Consider the following 23343-nt stretch of genomic DNA (forward strand, 5'->3'; position numbering starts at 1 on the left):
GCAATATAAACAAAAACACAAGTACAAGTTGCTTTTTACATGCAATCCGTTAGCTTAGCTTGGTCTATTCACACGCTCTACTCTTCTATACTTCTGTAAAATATAAATCCAACATTTTATAAAGATAGAAAACAAATCTACAGATGGAATGAAAATGTAACTTTAAAGGCATTATGTAAAATATTGACTTTGGACTAAATTTATATTTCTTTATTGTTACTCACCATATCATTTAGTAATTTTGTAAATGTTTTATTCTGCCACATTTCTGGACATCGGTACGTTTTGAAATGTTTTAGAATTGTCAGGGTACAAACACAGATATGCTTTGTTACTTTGACAGAAATCAGTCTGAAAGCTGCCTCAAGGAAATCTGTTACAAAAGACTTCAGAATTATACATACAGAGCAATAAAACCTCTCAAACAGTACTGGAAACAGGACTAAGTTTACAATTTTTTACATTATTAGAATTAACAAAATATAGTTTTATTATTCTCCCTGTGAGGGGAAACCTAGTGAAGACCAGATATCTTTAAAATGGCTTGCTATTAAGCACAACACTTGTACAGTACTACTCAATGCACTGTCACTAACAGAGACTGAAGCATGCTAATTGTCACTTTACAAAATAAGTACAATAATTTAAATATACAAAGGCATGAGTATAGTACAAACTAATTGTCAGCACTGTTAGACAGGTACACTGAACAGATTCAAATCTCCACTAACTCTGTTTGTAGCAGGCACAGTAAATGGCTTCATTTGAGCTGCTACACAACTGCAATCACGCCGGTGGATTTCCTCCCCTCCCCCCCTGCTGCCCCCCTCCCCTGCTCCTCCCCCCTTCCCTGCTCCTCTCCTCTCCCCCCTCCCCCTCCCCTGCCCCCCCCCTCCCCTGCTCCCCCCCTTCCCTGCTCCTCTCCTCTCCCCCCACTCCCATCCCCCCTGCCCCCTCCTCTGCCCCCCCCCACTCCCATCCCCCCTGCTCCCTTCCCCTCTCCCCTGCCCCCTCCTCTGCTCCCCCCCCACTCCCATCCCCCCTGCTCCCTTCCCCTCTCCCCTGCACCCTCCCCTGCACCCCTGCCCCCCCTCCCCTCCCCCCCCTCCCCCCCGCTCCCAAAGCAGGAAACCCACCGGCTCCTAGGAGACATGAGGGACACCAACACTAATTAAATAGAATTTCATATTTATGATGTAAGGCTTCCCATCTGTAGGAACAAAAATACTTTTACATAGCTTAAAAAGTCGACTTATTGATTAAGCTTTTTGCATTCTTTCCAAGTGCTGGTTTTACGTAATTATCAACAAATGACAAAAAAAAAAAAAAAAAAAAAAAGGCCAAATCTGTGCATCTGGGACTAGTAAATGCACGTGAGAACCGTCCAGTTCGATTGGGAGTTACCGTCTGATGAAAGGCCCTTTGAGGGACTGTTTGGCCATGCCAGTGTTCATGTAGCCATGGTGACCAGCTGGAGTGTACATCATGTTGCCATGTGGCGGAGCCTGCATGGGCTGCTGGGGATATGGCTGTGTTCCCATCATCCCCATCTGCATAGAGTACTGGGGAGACTGGTTCATGTAGGCGGCGTGGTTGCCATGGTAGCTGCTGTTCATCATGGGCTGGCTCATGCGGTATCCGTTCATGGCGTTGAGCGTGGGCATGTTCATGGAGTTGACGTTGTAGGCCGGAGCAGGCATGATGTTCACGCCCATGTTCATGCGCGGCATGGATGCCAGGGTCCTGGAGGGGGCCTGCATGGAGACGGACTGGGGGGGCGGCCGGCCGTACAGCTGCTGCTGCTGCTGGTGGGACAGCGGGGCAGACTTGGAGCGCATGGACAGGTGGCTCTTGGGAGCCATCTGGGTCTGGATCCTCTGGGAGGGGGGAGGGATGTTCATGTTGCGCTGCAGCATCATTGAGGAGGAGGAGCCGAGGCTGGGGGGAGGGGTCATGGTGGCCTGCACCTGGGAGGCGGAGACCCCGTGACCGTGGGGGGCCTGGGAGAGGGACACCAGGCCCGAATGCTGGGACGACAGGGAGGCACTGTTTGCATAGGATGTGATGGGGTGCGAGGACGAGTGGTTGAAAGGCAGCGAGTGAGGGTGGTCCATCAGGGTGTTGGTCAGCTGCTGCAGTTTGGCCAGGCTGAAGGTAGCCGAGGGCTGGGAGTAGTGCCCGCCGGCGTACTCCCCCTGGTTCATCCTCTCGTAGATGGCCAGGTTGGCGTTGCCCGACTCGGGGATGTCAGCCAGCTGCATGGGGGCAGCGAAGTTGGTGGGCATGCCGCACTGAGCCATGCCCTGCTGCTGGCTGTGCTGGGCGTGGCTGTGTTGGCTGTGGAGCGTGTGTTGACTGTGCTGGGAGTGCTGGGCGTGCTGATTGTGCTGGAGGTGGTGATTGTGATGGTGGCTGTGCTGGCTGTGCAGGTGGAGCTGGCCGTGCTGGTTCAGCTGATTGTGTTGGCTGTGCTGATTGTGAGAGAGGAGCCTGCCGTGGGTGTTCAGCTGGGTGAGTTGCTGGGCGTGTTGGGCGTGTTGGGCGTGTTGGGCGTGCTGGGCGTGTTGGGCGTGTTGGGCGTGCTGGGCGTGTTGGGCGTGCTGGGCGTGCTGGGCGTGTTGGCTGTTGCTAGGCGGCCTCTCCACCACCACGCAGCCCTGGGGCGACTTGACGTTGCAGTGCTGCGGAGAGCTCAGGCTGTTCTGCTGGATCATGCCGCAGCCGCCCGGGTTGACGGCGGCCATTTGCTGGCTGACGGCACAGCTGCTCTGGGCCAGGCCGCTGGGCGGGAGGCTGCCGTAGGAGCAGCTGTTCTGGGAGGGGCCCGCCCCGCAGATGCTGCCGCCCAGGGTGGAGTCGTAGCTGCTGGGGTTGTCGTAGTTCTCCGTGGTGCTCTCGATGCTGCCCAGGTCGCTGAAGCCGCTGTCCACCACCTGCTGCGAGTGGTCGGACACGGACGGCACGTCCATCATGGGGCTGGTCTCCATGTTGTGGAGCGAGGCCACTGAGATGCCGGCGCCGTGCTCAGGGCTGATCTGGGTGTAGGCTCCGCTCTCCAGGAGGGACACGGCCGGGCTGCTGACAGAGCGGACCGACTGGCTGGGGTGGGAGTGGGCGGAGGAGAGGGGGCTGCTGTGGTCCGACTGGGGGCAGTCGTCGGCGGGGGCCAGCTGGGGGCTGTGGGCGGCCCCGTGGCCGTAGGTCTGGAGGTTCCTGCAGGCCTCCTGGGTCTCCACGCAGTCCTGGAACACGCCGCTGTCGGGGGGCTCCGTCTCCCGGGTCAGAGACTGGACGGCCCGGACCGTCTCGGTGTCGATCTCGGGGCAGAGCGGAGTCTGTTCTCTCGGGAGGGGCGGCGGGCTGGGCGGCCTGACCGGGGACTGGGGAGGGATCTGGGCAGGACTGGGGGCGCACTCCTCCTCTGAGTCTACTGGTGACACGGACACTGCTGTTGCTACTGCTGCTGCTGCTGTTATTGTTGTTGTTGTTGTTGTTGCTGCTGTTGCTTCAAGTGTGGTTACTGCCTCTGCTGTTGTCTTGTGGTGGTCTTCTCTGGGGTTGGAAGGTACCTCCACGCTACAGGACGCTACACTCTCCTCCTGACCTGGTTCGGGGTCGTCGATGTCTTTCGGAGCTGGAAGAGGCGAGGCATATTCCTGGAGCTCTCTGGAAGGTTCCGGCTCCGGCTTGGTGTTCTCCGAGTCGGCAGTGTCAATGTGACTGTCGTCTTCATCGTCCGCGTCCTGGTCTTCCACACGCCTCGCCTCCTCCTCCTCCTCGTCCTCCTCCTCCTCCTCCACCGGCCCCTCCGTGCTGCGTTCAGGCGGTCCGGGGGAGGAGGAGATGTAGCGATCGCTGGCCTGACGGTCGACCTCCAGGGGTTCCACAGCCTCCTGGACGTCCTCCTCTGAGGGCGAGCCAGCCGGGGAACCCACAGGAGAACACGCCGGAGAACAGGCAGGAGAACATGCAGGAGAACGCGCTGGAGAGGCCGTAGGAGAGCCCTCTGGAGAGCTGAGCTTGGGAGAGGCCTGGTCCTCCAGGCTCTCAGCCTCTGAGGGAATCATCTTCTCCAGCTCCATGTCCTGGCTGGACACGTCTCTGCGGAGATCACTGTTCAGCTCTTTGACAACCCTCTGATGCTCTACTCTCTGCCGCTCCGGGTTCAGGTTCAGGTTGTGGTCCAGGTTGGGTTCCTCCTTGGGCTCCTCGGTGGCCTGAATGTGGTGCTGGTCTGCCTCCAGCGGCGTCTCAGGCGGAGTGTACAGGTTGAGCTTGAAGCCCATCTTCCTCTCGTTCTTCAGACGCCACTTGGGAGGACCTCGCTTCACCCCTTTGGGCCAGCCCTTCTTCCGCTTCATGGGTCGAGGTCTGTCAGGCTTCTTCGCCATGGCGTCGTCTCCTGAAACAAAAAGAAACGATCGTTAGAATCCCGCCTCGAGCCGTAACGTCGACCACACAACAGAATCTCTTGTGTGCGTGGTGGACCTTCGTGAGGTTTGAGAGTTGTTAAAAAAAAAACTGCTAATCTCATCCCGTTCCGTACCGTGGTTCCAGCGCTCCCTGTTGGCCTTGTCTATGTTTTTCTGCAGCCTGGGCCGACCTCTCCTACGCTTCAGCGGCTTCCTCAGGGCCTCGTCCTGGGCCTCGTCCTGGGCCTCGTCCAGGGCCTCGCCCTGGTCCTCGCCCAGCCTGCAGGTGCGCTCCAGCAAGGGCATGGGCCTCTCGTCCTCAGAGTTGTCGAAGGGCTCGTTCAGCACCTCCGTCGTCTCCGAGATGGTCTCCGTGGTGACGCTGCTGTTGATCCTCTTCCGCTTGCGGCCCCGCCTCCGCAAGGCCAGGAAGGCTCTCTGAAACACACACACATACACACAGGGGGCTTGACGTGTCACTCACTAAAACATCCCACTCTTTCCTTCTCCAGCTGGTACGGTTGACGCAATCGTGGAGACAGTGCTGTTTAGATCTCGTGATTTTGGTCAAACCAGACAGTGAGAGCCTCAATGTTCCAGACCATTCCTTCCCACAGAGGGCAGTCTGCTTGTGGAAACCACAAATGACACAGGCAGAGGAAGACACATTCACAGGCTATATTCTCTACACAGTCAGGCAGTTTCCCACTAACTTCACATGACAAGCATGAAATGCTCTCCTTGTCGGTATCGAACAAAGAATGTGAAAACAAATACTGTAGCTAATTTAACCAAAGAAGAGCAACAATTCTTGCTATTTTTTTGTTTTTCCTGAAATCCCTCTGTGTTTCAGGGACCTTTAGACCAGGCCGTTGCAATATCAAGTCTGACACAAGGGGGCACTGACATAAAGAGTAAACAGATGAGCTGAAGAGGAGGGTGTTAAATAATCCATGACCACTGACAATGCTACAAGGTCTAGGCTGCACTACTTGACATCACCAGTGAAAACAACATCTATTATCTATTGCAGTGGGGCCACAAGGAGGCTGGTGATGAAATGGAGAAGCAGAAAAATCCAGCAGACCTTTCAGTGAAGCGATGAACATTACCTCAGTAACACATTGTACATGGCATGACAAGTAGAAATCTGGCACATCGGGATGGGAATTCAATTCAGTCCCGCAATCCATCATAGCACCGACACCACATGACTAAGACCGTGACTAACCAGCCGTCCCTGGGGAGGAGGGGCAGTGAGTCACCTCACCCAACAAAACAATCACCTTTCTCTTGACTCCGAGCATAGCGTGGGCTTTTGTCAGGATCGGAGGCGAGCCGTCAGAAAACTCCTCCTCCTCGTCCTCATCATTATCCTCGTCTTCGTCCTCCTCGCTGCACTCCTCCGAGTCCGAGAGGTCCCTGTCCCCGGGGGCGGGGGGGCGCTCGTAGGAGCGGTAGGGGTTCTTGCAGCGGAGCTTGGCGGTGGCGGGGCGGCGGCAGCGCTGAGTCATGGCGTACACCTCCTCCTCCTCCTCCTCCTCCTCCCAGCTGCTGGCCTGCTCCTTCAGACGCTCCGCCTGGAACCAAGAGAGACACGTCAGAGCAGGGGAAACCAGGACACTGACGGGAAACAGGAGGGGGGGAGGAGGTCTGTGTGTGTGTGTGTGTGTGGGGGGGGGGGGGGGGTGGGATGGTTGGAATTGACATCATGACAAATGAATCACTGCAGGTTCCTGTCGATAACAAGGATGGCGCCCCTCGATTGGATGTTGGTTAGGAGACTGGGACATGTTTCCATTAAGCAACCGTGGAGAGATTGCATTTCATGGAATATTTAGTGCCGTTAATTATGTAGTGGTGAGCTGATTCGGGACAATTTTGCACAACATTAAATGCCTACTGACGGCGAACATGCTTTTCCCATTAATGGCCCCGCTTTGAACCTGCTGGCTGATCAAACAATGACTCTGCAAGCCTGTCTGCACCAGGACAGAGAAGCATGGCCTGGGCGGTGGTGTGCGTGTGTGTTGTGTGTGTGAGACTTACATCCATCTCGGCCTCCCTCTCCTCCTCGGACAGGCCCGTGTTGAGCGCCATGGCGGGGGTCCAGTGGAGGCCGCGGGGGTCCACCTGGTTCACACGAGGCCTGGTGCTCAGCTTCTCCACGTGTCTCTGGATCAGACGCTCTCTCCGGATCACCACCAGCCTGCCAAGGACCACCCCGACACAACACACATATTTACAAATTGCCGCACTGCTAGCATGAGTGTCTGTGTGTGTGTTTGTGTCTGTGTGTGTGTGTGTGTGGTTCGAACTAAAGAAGAGCAGCCTTTCCTCAGAACACCAGGTGCTCTGTGTCCTTGGGGCACTTAACCTGACTTACTTCTGTCAATATTCAGCGGCATTAATGGATGCCACGTTAAAAATACCCACTGGCCTGGATAAGTCAGAGACGGCAGCGTATGCAGGCGGCGGGCGGGGCGCGGGCGGGGGAACTGACCTGCCATCCTGTCTGTCAATCATGCTGAGTTGCTGGAGAGTTGAGGCGATGTCATGTGGACACATCCCAGTGGCCCTGCTTATTCCTTTAACGCTGATGTGTTTATCTTGGTGCTTATAAAGGTACTCCAGTATGACACTTTTCCAATATGCCAGGTAGGATAAGCGACCCAGATCTGACAGGGGCTTCTCAGGGGAGCCAGCCTGGCCTTCTTGCCTGGTGAGAAGGTAACCTAAAAAAAAAGAAAGACATTCAAATAAAAACAAAATGTGTTTGGTGCTACATGCTAGCCGGGTTGGTTTAGATTTCATTTCAATCCCCTCCCTTCTTCCCTCACCCCCCCCCCCCCCCCCCCCACACACACACACACACACACACACTCACAGACACACACACGGCCTTCCTGAAAATTGCATATTCATGTCGGATGTGACATGAGACCCAGGCTGGAGGAGCTCCATTTTCACCTTCAAAGACTGGAACGGGAGGTGAGGCAATCAGTTTTCCTCTCCTCCACCCTACGTCAGATGCTATGATACACGCTGGCAAGGGCAACAAAGAAGGTCTGACAGGGGGATGTGCAGATGTGGTGTGTGTGTGTGTGTGTGTGTGTGGGGGGGGGGGGCGACAAAACTGCCGAACAAATGTAGAGAAGCAGCTGGATGTCATTGCTCACAAGAGGCTGTACTTAGCAGAGATAATGAACAGAAAAAAACAGGAATACTAAAAGGTATCTGTGTGTAATTAGTTTTATAGCAGTCCTGTCAAGGGTCATCCATTATAAGCAGCATGAAATTAATTAATGCCTTTTAATGTGCACCCACTACCAGGAAGCAAACAAGCCAATCTAATCACCAAACACTGAATAAATAATATTCCAGTGATTAGGACTATATTCATTACCAAAGCTAAGGCTAGTGGCCAATAATAACAGGCCCATACAGAGACAATGGCAAATATTAAAATGCTGACTATAGAAAGTAATTTTGTTCACACATGTATTACCATAAGTAAACTAAAAAAGAGCATCTCTAAATCCCTTGAGTAATGATTAGGAAAGCTACATTTTTCAAACAGGTGCTAAAGAGCTAATGCTCTTCCCTCCCTTGCTACCTGAGACAAAGTGTTCTTCTAACGCCATCCAATAAAAACAGAGAATCTAAATCTAAACAACTTCCAAAGACACATTTTCCAATAAAGTCCTCAAAGCGCTCAGATCTCAGCTGTGTTCAATCTCCCTTAATCCCCGTCTTTGTTATCAGCACACTCTCAATATCGCAGATCCTCTCACGTCTACGTCTCAATGGCTCCCAAAGTGAACAGGAAATCAAATGCTCCATTACAGCTCCCTCTTCTTCTCACTCGCTCCTCCATCCTTTCTCTCGCGTTTACACACACACACACACACACACACACACACACACACACACACACACACACACACACACACACACACACACACACACACACACACACACACACACACACACACACACACACACACACACACACACACACACACACACACACACACACACACACACACACACACACACACACACACACACACACACACACACACACACACACACACACACACACACACACACACACACACACACACACACACACACACACACACACACACACACACACACACACACACACACACACACAACCTTTCCAGAGAGAAAACCCTTGAACTAATAAAAGGGCAAGGACAAAACTGGCCCAAATCCACTACCCAAACACAGAAACCCACTCAATGCAGCAGTTGTTATCATAAGTAGACCACAAGGCCTTAAATATTAAATGTGTTGCATTTTGCAGGACTTTAAACATTTAAACCGGTTCGACCCAAATACCTCATCAGAATTCAGAAGGGGAGTCATTTCAATGAGAAAGACCCCGAGGGGCACCAGCAAGGCTGATACTTATGGTTATCAAATATTAACGTATGCAGAAAGAACCTAATGCCCCTTCAGTCCTGATAAAATGTGATTACTTAAGTATTTACATAGCCTTGATTCACCCATTTCAGTGACTTAACTAAATCAAATGTATGCCCAACAACAACACTAAAAATCAGCCCCTTTAAACTGAGATTTGTATTCAATTGTAAAAGATCAAGTAGGCATTCAGTCTTACATTCTTAAACGCATTAAAGAACTTACTGAAATCAATAAGAAACCTTCCAAATCCTTGCCTTTGGTACTGAGGCATGATCATTATGCAGGAGACATTGTACTTCTGCTGGCAGAGCTTCTCCTGAGGGAAGGAGAAACAGATCAAGTATGTCAAAGCTCTGCTGAAGCTGGCAATTTATTGCACCTGCCACTGTCCTTGTCTAGAAAACACACACATGCACTTACACACACACACAGCTAGGATTGTGCTAAGCATTTATTAAAATATCAGTCCCTGGTGAACACATTTTGAAGACAAATATAGGACAGGCAGTGTCACTGCACAGTCTATTAAAATACCGAATCAACATCTCAGAAATTGACCACTGTTGTTTTTCCAAGCGATCATTCTTGGACGCGTACCTTGGAGAAATAACCCACAAGATGACAGCCTTTCTCATCGTTCTTTGTGAGGATGTAGAACAGGAAAGGCTCCACATCATAATAGAGGGTCTTGTGATCCAGAAAAAGCTTAGCCAACAGGCAGAGGTTTTGGCAGAACAGTTTGCTGATATTTCCATCAACCTAAACACGGAACAAAAAGAGCAAGAGGACATTGTTCAAAACGTTGGACTGTCCAACCCTTTATATTCCCTTCCTTCCCCACATCCTCGTTCAGCTGAACCTCATACAGTTATTGTTTTATTGCTGTAAAGAGCTGCTGACCTCGAACACGGAGAGGTCATCCTTTCGGTAGATCTCATTGGCTGGTGGGTGAAACCAGCCACACTTTCTGCCGTGTCTCTGGAGGATGTTTCTGCTCCTCATGTACTTGAGGCAGAACTCGCACAGATAAAGCTTTTGCAATCTGTCACGGACACGAGACAAGGGGTAGCAAATATTGAATTTCAGCGCTTCACTCACCACTCTGTTGTAAACAGTTAAGAGTCGTAAAAAAAATAAAAAAATGAATGAATGAATGAATGACAAAAAGAGCGAGGAGTTTTACCTTGAGTATTCTGGTGGGTAAGGCGAAGAATACCAGGTCTGGATCTCATAGGTCCCAAATTCAATGACGGCAGGATATCTTCCAGAGTCAGGGTTCATCAACGATCCGGTTCTCTGATCATGCCACAGAGGGGGAACAAAAGTAACATCAAAAAGTCACAAAAAGAGTGAAGTTCTGATTTTCAACGACCATTCGTCCAACACAACTTGTTTCACTTGATTAAAATAAAAACAATTTGTATCCAAGGTTGTGTTTCACATGCATATACGATATGCATGTCTGTAAATGTGCATCAGGTGAGAGTTGAGGAATGTCAAAGGGTGAAACAGGAGGGCTGTGTCGTGTCCTCACCTGGCAGGAGAGCTCCTGGACGCGTTGAAACATCTCCACGTCCTCTTGTGTGACGTGGTCCCTGGCCACAGCCACCACGCCAGCGTGCGTCTCCTGCTTGACGCGCAGCTCCCCTTCACTGCCTGTCACATGCACACATCAGAGGAACGCCGTTCAGAGGATTACAGCACCACTGTGCCAAGCAACCCAGGCTGGAGAATTCACTCAAACTCATTCGGTTTCACTGCGGCGCTTACGCCGTACAGAGTCTATTGTTACTCTGCTTTTCTGTCTGTTTCAGGCCATGCCTCTGAGGAGTACCATAATGTATGTATCATCTCTGCATGTTTTCATGAAAATCCCTAATGTAATGGAGTGAAACTAAATCACTCTAATTGCATAACCACTTTCATGTGCTTAGTCATCCACCAAGACAGTTTCTCATGAATTAAAAAGCGAACGCGGGAACAGCTCAAGTAGACGATGAAAAGCAATGATGTTGGAAGGCAAGCGGCGGGACACCACACTCACACATCTAGACACTAGTTACCATAGAGACACAGGTGGAAATGATTGTACATCAAAAAACATGGCATGGAAATGCGTTATACCGAATTGTTACCTTCTCACAGCCTGTTTGACTGACAGTGTGTATTTTTTTTACAGCCTTTTGAAATCAATAGTCTTTCATCTAAGTTCTTAACCCAGTTAATTGCAAGGTAAAACTGTAAATGTAACTGGAATAATAAGGTAAACTTTGATTAAGCTTGTATGAGGGAAACATTGTGTGGTGTGTGTGTGTGTGTGTCCACTGGAGGTACAGTAGAATGGGGACAATGCTTGAGAGAGGATGGAATGGGAGGACGAGTACTGATGCGACTACAGTCACTACTAGCCAGCGATCACAATGGGCGCATTACTGTGGAGGGGTTAAGAACACAGCAAGGAGCAGCATGAGGGAGTTAGTGGGCCATGCACTATGACAAGCCGGCGGCCAGAGATGGGAACCGCTTGGATTACGCAGCCAAGGCAAACGCAACGGAATCGGGTTAAAATAAAATCTCAAATGAATCAAAATAGGTGGTAGAATATTAGTAGAAAAAACTGTTAAAAGCCGAGTGCCAAAATGTGCTTCTCTTGTTTAAAAAAAAAAAAGAAAAAAAAAAAGAAACATTAGCTCAAGTATGGAAGGAAACAACTGGCAGTGCCAAGCCTTGGCTTAAAAAACAAAAAGGTTAAACCTTTGGAGACGCACGTTCTGGTCGGAGCTGGGAGCCTTTTCTTACCATGGTTGTGCTCTGGCTTAATTCTTCCGTCTGTCAAGTCTCCCTTTCCTGGCGAGGGGGCGCCCTTCTGAGGGGTCACTTTATACCTTAGCCTGCCTAGCGTCCTGTGCTTTTTATAAAAAGGGTTACGCCTGAACTGACTGACCACCTTAAAGGGCCGTCCCCGCGGCCGGCCTGGCCCTGCTGACGAGGACTTGCACCGTGGCCTACTCTTTAGCTCTCTCTTCCCAAGGCGCTGAGGACACGGTTTGGACGCGCAGGTCGAGTCCTGCTTACGGTGCATGCGCTTAGGCGGGGCGTAGCAAGGCAGTCCCTTTTTCCGTGATTGTCCCTGAGTGGTAAAGATATGCGAGAGTCCGTCAAACAGTCCCTTAAGTTGGTTGTTACTGGAGATGCTACCCAGGGAGGGGATACTCGACAGGCTGGAAGAGCTCAGAGGAGAGTTAGCGGAGGTGGTGGACACCTGGGAGCGGGGGCTTTGTCCAGGCAACGTGGGAGGAGGCGGGAGCGCACAAGGGGGCGGGGCTAGCTTTTGAGTGGTGTCTGTAGCCAAGGCAACCGACTGGGATGGTCTGGGTATTTGGGGTGGGGCCTTCTCCCTAGAGCGAGGCTGTTTCGAAGGGTGTAAGGCTACTCCTCGCGACCTGCGGCCCACAGGGGAAGGGGTAAAGAATTTGGAAAGCCCATCGATAAGCCCTTTGGTTTTCTTGTTAACGGTGAGTGTGGCTGGGGTGAAGGTGGGCGTGAGGGGAGGGGGAGGGGTGGGGGTGGGAGTGGAGGTGGTGAATTGGGTGGCGTCACCCGCCCAACTGGGGTCTGCAACAGCCAATCTGTCTCTGGCGTCCTTCACAGATGCAGCATGACCAGATGAAGGTGTGGAACAGACGGAATTCTTTTGACCCCTACCAGGTGACCCCCTTCCTCCCAGTGTTACCATGGAGTCGTCACCACTGCTTACAGACCTGGGGAGGGGAGAGGACACAGGTCAGTTACCGCCAGCCGTAATCATTTCACACTGCACAAGTTAGGCACTGGAAAACAACCGCATTATTAATATAATAATATGAGATACTGGATGTAGCTAAGCTAATGGATACCTGCCATGCTTTGTGTAGGAAACAAGGGGGAGGGGTCATAAAGGGTTCAGTACAATTTTTTTTTTTTATCACTGTCGTTTGATAAAAGGTAGGAAAAGACTAATATTTAAACAGCTCTCGACAAACTTACATTCTTTGTTTGAGCTTATTTCTGGGCCTCCCGGTTGGCTTTGCATATCGACGTTTGATCTGATCGGCTTTTCTCTGCAACAGCTTCTTCCCGTTCTCCTTCAGCCTGCAGACCTGACACGCCCACGTTCCTGGACGGCGTCCAGACACACAGAGCACCGGTTAGGTGGCTTCATCAATTCGGAGGACACGCGCTCATCGGAAACATTTCCTCATAATGCGGGCCGAGCCAGAGAGCGACCCACAGCTACTCACAAAGACAATCAATTACTCAGCACAAAAGGGAAAGAAATCCATAAGAAAAACATTAGGTCAATTCACGGTCCGCCGAAATAGACTTCATGTCAGCTCGTTTTGAGCAGAGCTATGCGACTTGTGTGAATTGTCTGGCAAATGTCCTACAACGTGCACCATCATTACAAGCATAGCTGTAGGCCCGGTACTGTAATCCAGAGATAGCCAAATCTCCCCAGGGAATAATTTGATATGCATGCAAAGCTCCTAATAAGCATTGCTGCTTCACAGTGTTGAGTGACAGCCCCAAAAGGCCTAGCCATAAAGGAAAATGCTTTGTATTGACAGAGGAGAGACAGAGAGAGAGATAGAAAAGAGAGTGAGAAAAAAAGAGAGTGAGAAAAAAAGAGAGTGAGAAAAGAGAGAGAGAAAAAGAAAGAGAGACAGAAAGAAAGCGAGAGAGAGACAGAGATAGAAAAGAGAGATAGAAAAAGAGAGAGAGAGAGAAAGAAAGGAGAGAAAGAAAGACAGAAAGAGAGCGAGAGAGAGAAAGAGAGAGTGAGTGAGAGAGAGATAGAGAGAGAGAGAGGGGAAGAAAGAGGAAGAAAGAGTGAAACCCAAGAGCCAGAGTAAGCGCCTAACCTTTTGGCATTCTGGAAAGCGGCGGGTCGCAGCACTCCATGTGAAAACCCCGATCACATGAATCGCAGAACAGCATCTCATCCTGAAAAGGAACAGGAGGCATGAGAGAGGCAGACGTAACACCTTCTGTCAAGTCAGGCTAAAGGAGGACATGTTCAACTGTTCACTGGGAAAGCTCGCAAAATCTGACAGAAAGGGAATGGTTTCCCTAAAGCTGCACGAAGACAGCTCATTGCTGGAGAAAATGGGCAGTGGGCGACCTGCCTACCTCATGTATTGACAGAGGACACATCAGGCCACTAATGGTTTCAGAGAATGTCATTTTAAAATTCTCAATATACATTTTGTTCTCGTCGAATCGGTTGTGAAACAAAGAGAGTACTTACGGCGTTTTTCCCCTGTATTCGACAAGAGCTACAGGTTTTGCATTCTATACATTGCCATCGCAACCTCTTCACGTTAGCACTCAATTCCAGGGAGAACTTCAGACAGGATGGGTGCCCTTTAGGAAGTAATTAAATATCCAGTATCAGTTTCACTGAGCAACAGACATGACCTTCCCATTCTGTTCACATAAGAAGGTTGAATATTAACATACTGCCTCATCAACAATGTTGTGCATGTGTCCAGAACTAGTTCCCCTCCCACACCCACCCTACCCCCCCCACCCCACGTCCTCCTCACCCACGCCCCAGAACCCACCCCCGTCTCCAACACATTGCTGTGGCTAAAAACAGTATGATCAAACATCTGAGCTGCTAATTAAAGATAATTTGATCTTAATGAGGCAGAAACGGTAGCAGCACTCAGTCTAATGGAAGCCGATCCGTGAAAGTCATGCGAAAGCTCGCCTTCTCCCTGCTCTCAGTCCCACCCGGCTCTCTCTCATGGTTGTAAAACAGCTGTTTTACAGTGAGAGCACAATTTGTGTACACTACGAGCGGTTAATGAAAACCACCTCAACGCTACTTAGTCAAATTTGAGCTATAAAAATGTCACCGGGAGAACAATTCCTTACGGCATTTAAAATAATTGTTCAACACAAATGACTCTTTAGGAGAGGTAATTTTATGGAGGGTTAGCAATTTTGTCTGGAACAAAAGAACAGTCAAGGAAAATGCCACCAATCTGCAGTTAGCAAATGGCTGATCTTTGATCCTTTCTCATCTGTCTAGCTGGCAGGGAAGCAAAGGAGGATCCATTCTCACAAGAACTTGACTGACTTGAGGGAATTTCACATTCTAATGGGCACTTTAAGTCAATTCTGCTTGTCCAAAATCCATCATGGCTTGTTAGCAATTTTGATCTCAATTTCAACAATGTCCTTCCAATAAATCATTCCAAATAAAGAGACGAATTCCGCTCAAAGAGCAAAAACATGCTAGAAGATTGTGGCACAGCAGTGTTTGCTGCCATCTTTTGCAGGGTGTCACTACAATCACCCACGCCATCACCCACGCCCTCATCCACGCCATCACCCACACGATCAGACTGTCCTTGGATGAACCTCCAAAGTGACTTTCTTCTCTAAAAAGGTCAGAGTGGATGATATTATTTGAATAGACCCCAAGTTCCCCAAGTTTGACACCTACTATTTCATTTGACACCTACCATCTCATGTCCCGAAATGGTCAGAAATATAACAAGACTTAAAGATCCCATGACATGCTGTTTTTGGATGCTTTTATATAGGCCTTACTGGACCTCTAATACTGTATCTGAAGTCTCTTTCCCAAAATTCAGCCTCGGTGCAGAATTACAGCCACTACGAGCAATCCCACAACGAGCTTTCCTCAGAACGAGCCGTTTCTGTGTCTGTAGCTTTAAATGCTATGAGGAAGAAAGAGGCGGCCTTCTGATTAATAGCCCGATTCCCTAACCGTTCAGCCATCTGACCATCTTGTCGTAAGCAACTCACAACACTCCTAAGTCCGATTTTCCAAAAATAATTGAAGATAGTTCTAAATTCTCTGTTGCCTTCAGTTCAAGAAAACCCTTGTATTCTATGTAGAAACTCAGATCCACTTCACAACTACATACAACATGAAGGAAGATGAATGTATACACTATTTTAAACTTCAAATGGTCTTAAGAGGCTTGTGGGTGACCTTAACCTTTCTATTGGGTTCATATATCAATGTCAGGTAGTCATAAGGCCCAACTTTTACATTTGTATTCTATTGAAAATGATGGAACACCTACAGCGTTGAGAGGAAATAATTGCGCAAAACATCACTTTTGTCTAAAGGACTGCGTGCCTCAGAAATGCTTGATTTGTTATCTGTTTACTATAGAAACCGTCGTGAGATATAGGGTGCGTCACGGCTGTCGAGACGTTGCTCTGTGACATGAAAAGACGCCCTTGCATCATCTCCTCAACCGCGTTTGAGAAGGAGCTGAAGGGAAAGCACACACACTACGAATTCGAGGGAAGCATTTTTTTTTTAAGTCCTTCAGGACACCGGAACCTTGTTTCTGTGTCCACACAGCCTGTAACCTTGCTCTGCACATTGTTAGAGAGGGCTGGGTCCACGAGGACTTCCCCCAGCCCTGTGTCAAGTGACCCGGAGCTCAAGGCAACTTACCACTGCTTCCACAGTCGGCACAGGACAGCAGCTCCTCTGGCCTCTTGTCCCGATTTGACTCTTTTGTCCCCAAACAGAAACTGCATATTGGGATTGGGTCAGCTCGTAGCTGGGGAGAAACATAAATAGAAAGCGTTTTAGGATCACAGGGAGAGACAGACACTAACCACACTGCCGGGCTCTGCATATGTGCCTGTGCGCAGGTCGAGTAATCAGTAGGTCATTTCCTGTTTGTTAACCTCAGTTTGGATGTCATCGGGCAAAGCTTTTACAGAAGTGATGGAAGACATTCCCAAACCAGCATGGAACTGAATTTAAGAAGTAAAAAGTGACTTTTTCCAAAAACTAATCCATTCCTGACATCTGTTCATAAACACCAAAAGATAAATAATGAACACTTCCTGGCAATAGTGGAACTGTAGTGTACCCAGAAGATACTCCTTTATCCAACAAAAAATCTAAAAGGGTATGTGATGATTACAGTTTAAGGGCTTAATCCCATTCAAAAAGCTTACACTGCAGTTTGAAAGGATTAACCAGCATGTAATCAAATTACCTCAATAATAAAACATGTTCTCATTGTCGCTGAAATGATTCAGATCCATTGTAGGCGCTGAATGTCTCTGAACAAACAATCACTTTAGGGCTTAAAATGAAGTTCAAAAGTAGTCGGAAAATATGAGCTTGTGGTTTAAGAGGATTTCCCATTGATCACACAGTACTAGTAAGGAGACTACACTCAACATGCTACAGATAGGGACATCACTGGGGCTTTGATGTATAGTATTTATGTATAGAAGTATTTCTATCCAGCTTATAAAACGTAGCATCTTTAGAACATTCTACTGCTGACCATACTTTAGCATTAAACAAAATGGTTTAATATTATAGACATGTCTTTGCTTTCAGCTAGGCCCGAACAGCTTTTAATCAACCACCTTAGAAACGATAATAAAGCCACAACATTGGCCTCTGGAGCTGCATCAAGCAAATTGCCATGTTCTCTCAGAGGAGGTTCTTAACGGAAAATAACACTCATAGGGTGTGTCCATAAATAACTCGCCTCATCATGGGTTTACACACAAACGCCTCATCAATTGACTGGGGCTTTGAAGAGTGCTCAGGGGATGCCAATAATTAGTTTCTCTTAGTTCAAGCCACATCAGCATCCTGACCTAAAACGTGCGTTCGAGCCCCTGAACTGCTCCGTCATGACCTCTCAGTGATCCCCAGAAGTGATCTGTGGGGGGGGGGGCTGATTTCAAGGGGAAAGCCCTGGAAGACGTGACAACCTGACGCTGTCGAAATAAAAGCAGTGAAAGGTAAAAAGGGAAACACCTAGGATCTGGTTATTGTTCTTGGCTGTTGTATCAATTGATTAATGCGGTGGGAGAGGGCAGTTTACAGCTTTATCAATGATTACTCCATTTTCCCAACCCGCCAGGTCAATACCAGAGTGCCGGTGCTCACGTCAAGAGCTGATTGCTGTTCACACAGCCTTGAAGCAGCTTCGGCCCACTAAACAACAACTTTGCAGGCCAGAGTGATGACCGTCCTAACCCTGTAGCTAGCATCTCTTCTCCCTGGTTAGCGCTCGTTGGCTGTGTGTAAACGTCACCCATTCACAAGGGTAGATTGTCGTTTCTTGTAGGGTTTCCTGCAGGATAAGTGTTCTAGCAATAAATGCCTTGAAAGCCACTTAAGAGAAGATGAATGGTCTTCTGAGGTATTCCTTAGTACTACAGCATAAGGTATTCACTGCAGTCTACACTTGAAGCAGGTTTTTCAAAACAGTTCATCCCTACTTATGTCTTATATACAGGCCTAAGACATAGATATTATAAAACAGTCGTCTATACAACACAGACCTCTCTGTCAAACATTCAGTTAGGTGTGTTTTTGTTCTTGTTCTACTATAAGCATATCACTATCGGTATCAATTTCACTTTATATCCTCCAGAGGCAGTAAATCTAATTTGGATTAGACCTAAAAGATCTGGGTCTTAGACAAAATCCACCTGCAGGGATGCTGCAACAAATAGCCGACACGAACCAACGTTATGATAAGCTAGTGGTCAGACTGCATGCAAAGGGAAGTCTTTGTAAAAGACAGACTTTGCTCCAGTAAAATACACCCTAGCCTGTATTTACTTAGGGCAATGAGGTCATGATCAACAGGACTTCCTGATGAGCTTTTAGCAGGCCTAGCCTAGGGGTATATGAATCACACAGGTTGTCTGCCTACACTGATGAACCCAAACTGACCACGTCGCATCACCAGTGGAGGATTTGCAGACTGCACTTCAGCAAATCCCTGTTGATATCCATTTCAAGAAGCTTACTTCTAAATGAACCTATGTAGCAAAAAAGATTACATTTAGTTCACGGGTCATTCAAATATTTCTTTCTAGGGTGTTGCCAACTATGATTTGCCTCCACTGAAGGAAATCTGTAACAATCAGAAACAACTCACTCACCCACAAACAAAACAAGATGGCACTGACCAGGGGGGTCCAAATTAACTACCTTACAGGAAATTACACTGCTTCAAAGCCAGGCTTGAGTTTGGTAAAGGGGGTGGGGAACCATTAGAAGGCTGCAGTTCTAGAGAGCTGAGATGGTTACATAACACATGTGAAAGAAAAAAAAAAAAAAGTCTCATTCCTAGCCTTTGTTCCTGCCAAACTCACTTTAGAATTTAATAAACTTTGACCTAAGACTGCTCTTTTTCCAAGAACTTCTCATTCCCCATACCTGCATGTCATGCTTCATTCAAGCATAGAACAACAAGGACAGAAACTCCTCATCTTTTAAAATGCACACTAAACTGACTGATGACACTGATGACTAAAAGCAGTGAACTGAATTGAACTTAACTCGAAGTTATGGGCCTCATCTTACACACAAACTTCACAGGACACAGTCTCCGAACAGTTCTCAGTTTCACTTTGTCTGACCACAAACACAGCAGGTTGAGGCTGCAGTGTCAGTGGTGTCATTTCCTGATATTCATTATGAAACCAACCAGGGGGCGGTTGATCTAGCCTGTGTGAGTCTAATTCCTATCTGTATCATTGCAGCGAGTGTACAGCATCGCATGAGCTGCAAATAAAAAAAATCCTTGCAACAAGGACAAAGAGAAAAAGGTATTAAGTGCAAGAGTGCTGTCAATGTAGAAGTGGTGACCTGCAGTGTGTCTGTACTTCTGCTGAGTGCCAGTGATGGAGACGCAATCTCTGCAAACTGAGAAGCCCCAGTCTCATTTGTCAATGTCAAGCGGAAACAATGTGGGCTAAAAGTGTGTCTTTATGGTCTCAGCTCCTAACCCCCTCTAATGCACCTCAGGTAGACAAGTTAGATCAGCTGTGCGGGCGCTTTACAAACTTGTTATCGCACAAGCACAGTCGCTAGCTCCTCTGCTCTTAAATGCGTGGCTAATCATCGAAGATCAATTTTATTAGGCCCAAAGCTACACACAAGTAGTGCACTGTCAAAAACCTGCAACACTGATAAGATTCAGATGTCTTTGCCAAAGACTAGTATACATCCTTCACGTCTGTATGTCTGTTGTCTGTGCAGACAACAGGAGACGAGTCAGGTGATGAGGAAATGGCAAACAGCATGAGGTGGCGAAGGTGTTGCGGAGGTCTGAAGTTGGTCTACCTGGTCTCTCTCGTGCGGAAGCAGCGTCACAGACAGAGATGACAGGGAAACAGCAGGACATCTGAATCCCCTTCCTTCTGCACCTCCATGGTTCAGCCGGTAACGTGGACCGTCCTTCAGCAACCTGCCGTTGTTTACGGCCCGTTTGGCCGCCAGGCGTAACCTCTGCTGAAAGGCGGGGTTGTCGAGAACATCTGTGAGATCATCCTGGTTTTTAAGGTATCTTTCGATGTTCTTCAACGACGAGCCGTGAGGATCGTCCAGACCCTCGATGGCCCTCTTGAGGATTTTATTCCAATCGACATGGCGCAGATCACTTGAATTCCATATAGATCCCTTTGATGGCACTGAGTGGTTTGCAGGTGGGAGCGATCCAGCTCTCCCAGTGTTTCCGGGGTCTTTGTACGACGCACTACCCTTGTTTGTAACTTTGAGAATGGAACCATCGTGAACACTTAATTCCAACTGCTCCAGAACGGTCCTCTTGTCCAAGCCGTGTGATGTTGACACGGCATGACATATTCTCTCCTCTGAAGGCCTCTGCTTTTGCCTTTTGATCTTCTGTATTGCTTCAAGAATCCACTCCGTATAGAGAGGGTTTGCAAGTTTTACCATGGTTAAACAATTAGATTCAGGAAAAGGTGATCCATAGAGATTCCCCTTGCTCTTGGCTAAACCCTTGGTACATCCACATCTTTGAGAAGGTCAAAAAGTTATGTTCCACCTCAGCATCAAGACACTCTTGTAAATCCCAGGTAATTCGCATGAAACTTCACAAAAATAAATTCCTCAAATGGTAAGAACTTCACCAAATGACTTGGAAAACAAGTCCTTCAGGATCCAAATGAAACCTATAGGCAAAACACAGACATTGGTGTGAGACTTTATAACACTATAATAAAATACCATTCAAGCTAAATATGGTTAATATTTTAAGTCAAAAGGGAGCAAATTATTTCTCATCATTATTGCCCATGCTCCTCTTATGTACATTATACCCACTTTGATAGATAGGCCTCATTGTGTTTGAAGTGCGTTTTATTATGAGTTACTTAAGTTAAAACGACATACTGAGGCATTCTAGACAACAGCAGTCTGTTGAAAGACACTTCAGAACTTGTCAACAGCTAGGTGGTCAACACTTAAAGCCAGATGGATGATAAACCTATAGGATAGGCTACAGATGGATTGAGAATGCAGACACACTAAAGAAGTCAGTGCTTAATCCATGGTCTGATAACATAATCCACAGACCAAAAGGGGTAGCGCCTCATTTGTGATAGATTTAACAGTAAAATCAAACCAATACCTGGCTGAACTGTAACAGGAAGACAACTACACCTAGATTTGTCACTGTAGTCTATAATGTCTATCTCATTTTTCTTTGTAAAATATAAGACGACTTGGAGCGAGTTTCTCTAAATTATATCTTTCTGTCATATCATTTGGTTGACTTTAAGAGCTACTACGGTGTTTCGTTGTGAGTTTATCAGTTTTGACAGCGGGGATACGTAACGGGCAACTATCAGATTTGTTAATTTCAGCAGTTAGCGCGAGCCAAAATGTCAACTGCATACCTTCAATTAATATTGTTACACTTTTTGACAGCTGTCAGATAGATGGTTACCGGAAATTTATGACGGCAATCCAATGTTGAAACTCGTATGAGACACGAATGAGCGATATTATAGCATGTAACCAACCTTGACTTCTGTTAGTTGAGAAGCGAAAAATAACATTGTTGCCTGCATTACTGATGTAACCTAAACAGTCGCCATTTTGTTACAATGTTGTAGTTTACATGAATCCGACATGACGCTGATTACAATCCAATGGAGTCTCATTAAACCTTACCTACACTAATGTGCCCTCCCTAGCAACTTTAATATTGGTTGTTAAGAAAAGATCCGATTTCTGGTTTGATAAAGCACATGTCAATCTTTATATATGAGCTCAGTGTAAGAGGAACAGCGTTGGCTGAATGATCTGTCACTTAACTCAATTGACCCGCCTCTTAAGGTGCTTTCTCGTTTGATGGATTGATATTCAATTGACTCCGAGCACTAATCAAAGTTGAATTTAGTGAATCTGCATTCATACGCTTGAATAAAAACATACTTCATACTAACAAAAAAGTTTAATGGGAAATTCAAGGTTAAATTGATGAATTTATTTCGTGTTGAACACCAGCCCACCTTTACTGAGACACCTCCTTGAAACAATTGGTTACACTAGAAAGTGATTTGGATCATTTTAGACTTTAATTGGTTGTTTGTTAAATCCATCATTTATTTGCATTTAATCTGCAAAGACGACTGCCATATGAATGCAGCATGTTTTATAGCCTATGATGTTAAGGTTTTACATTACTGTTCTAAAGCTGTTCAAGACATCCGCCACTTTCCCCTCAAAATACATGTTTTTCTCTTATTTTCCACTCCTTGCAACGTTTCAGTATCATCAAATGTACAGTTTTCAGAGATTGTACCTAGTCTACCCTTTGATAAAACAACAGAATAGGGAAGGCAATATCTGTAGCCTCTTTAGCCTCCCAAGCGACAATGTATGTACATAGCACTTCTGCCAGCCGAGGTGATCAACATTCTACCGTAGATCATGACATGACCTCTTTATCAGCATTACATGTCCAACATTTCCGATGAGAAATATTAAACACACGAGGGAAATTTCCATATACAATCTGAGTAATCGGAGCGGCCGAGTAACCGGAGAGTAGCCTATCACTGTTCCTCAATAATGTATCGCTACAGTTTCTTGCTCCGTGTCTCTGTTGGTTCATTCTCGTTTTCATATTATATTAGTCAGTGATCTACAACCTCCTTCAATTTATCCTACATCGTTTACTAGATGCGCTGCCGCTGGGCAAGGAGGCAAACAAATTACGCAAGTTTCATGCAAGGATGAACATGTAACCAGTGTGGAAAAAGGCATAGGCTACCGTAAATATTTGCTGGTAGTTACCTCTTCAAGTTTTTCCCCCGGATACTCCTCTTCATTATCAAGATGATTGAACCGTCGAACAACATATACACAGCGGCATATCCATTCGGTTTTCTTGTATTTGATCCCTAAACGAACGTTGAAAGCTTGCGCTGAGAAAGAGAGGACCTGATAACAACTAATTGAAAGGTTAATCTACATAGCAGCCTGTGACAAAGTGGTACCCTCCCCCTTCTTCTTCACTGTAGACATCCATACTTCAGTGTAGTGGAGCGGACAGTCGCCCCTGTGCGCTCCTACAATGATCATAGAAAATGCACTGTCAATTCCACTTTTCCCATTAAAATATCCTGACGGGATGTCTAT

The 23343-nt window shown here is 47.4% G+C and overlaps 1 protein-coding gene across 1 annotated transcript; it reads right to left on the reverse strand.

The window, feature by feature from the left end:
* Positions 1-1138: 1138 nt before the first annotated feature.
* On the reverse strand, positions 1139-21781 carry kat6b (K(lysine) acetyltransferase 6B). The gene is made up of 17 exons (XM_067244827.1): positions 21720-21781; positions 20017-20867; positions 16354-16462; positions 14155-14270; positions 13769-13850; positions 12894-13023; positions 11667-12628; positions 10402-10523; positions 10051-10163; positions 9768-9909; positions 9465-9626; positions 9090-9183; positions 6916-7147; positions 6462-6621; positions 5699-5992; positions 4547-4850; positions 1139-4402 (listed from the first exon to the last, which is right to left on the reverse strand). The coding sequence occupies exons 2-17, from the start codon at positions 20629-20631 to the stop codon at positions 1401-1403; spliced, it is 6639 nt and encodes a 2212-aa protein (XP_067100928.1). The 5' UTR covers positions 20632-20867; positions 21720-21781; the 3' UTR covers positions 1139-1400.
* Positions 21782-23343: the final 1562 nt, after the last annotated feature.

The sequence above is a fragment of the Osmerus mordax genome, chromosome 10, assembly GCF_038355195.1.
Source record: "Osmerus mordax isolate fOsmMor3 chromosome 10, fOsmMor3.pri, whole genome shotgun sequence".
NCBI lineage: Eukaryota > Metazoa > Chordata > Actinopteri > Osmeriformes > Osmeridae > Osmerus > Osmerus mordax.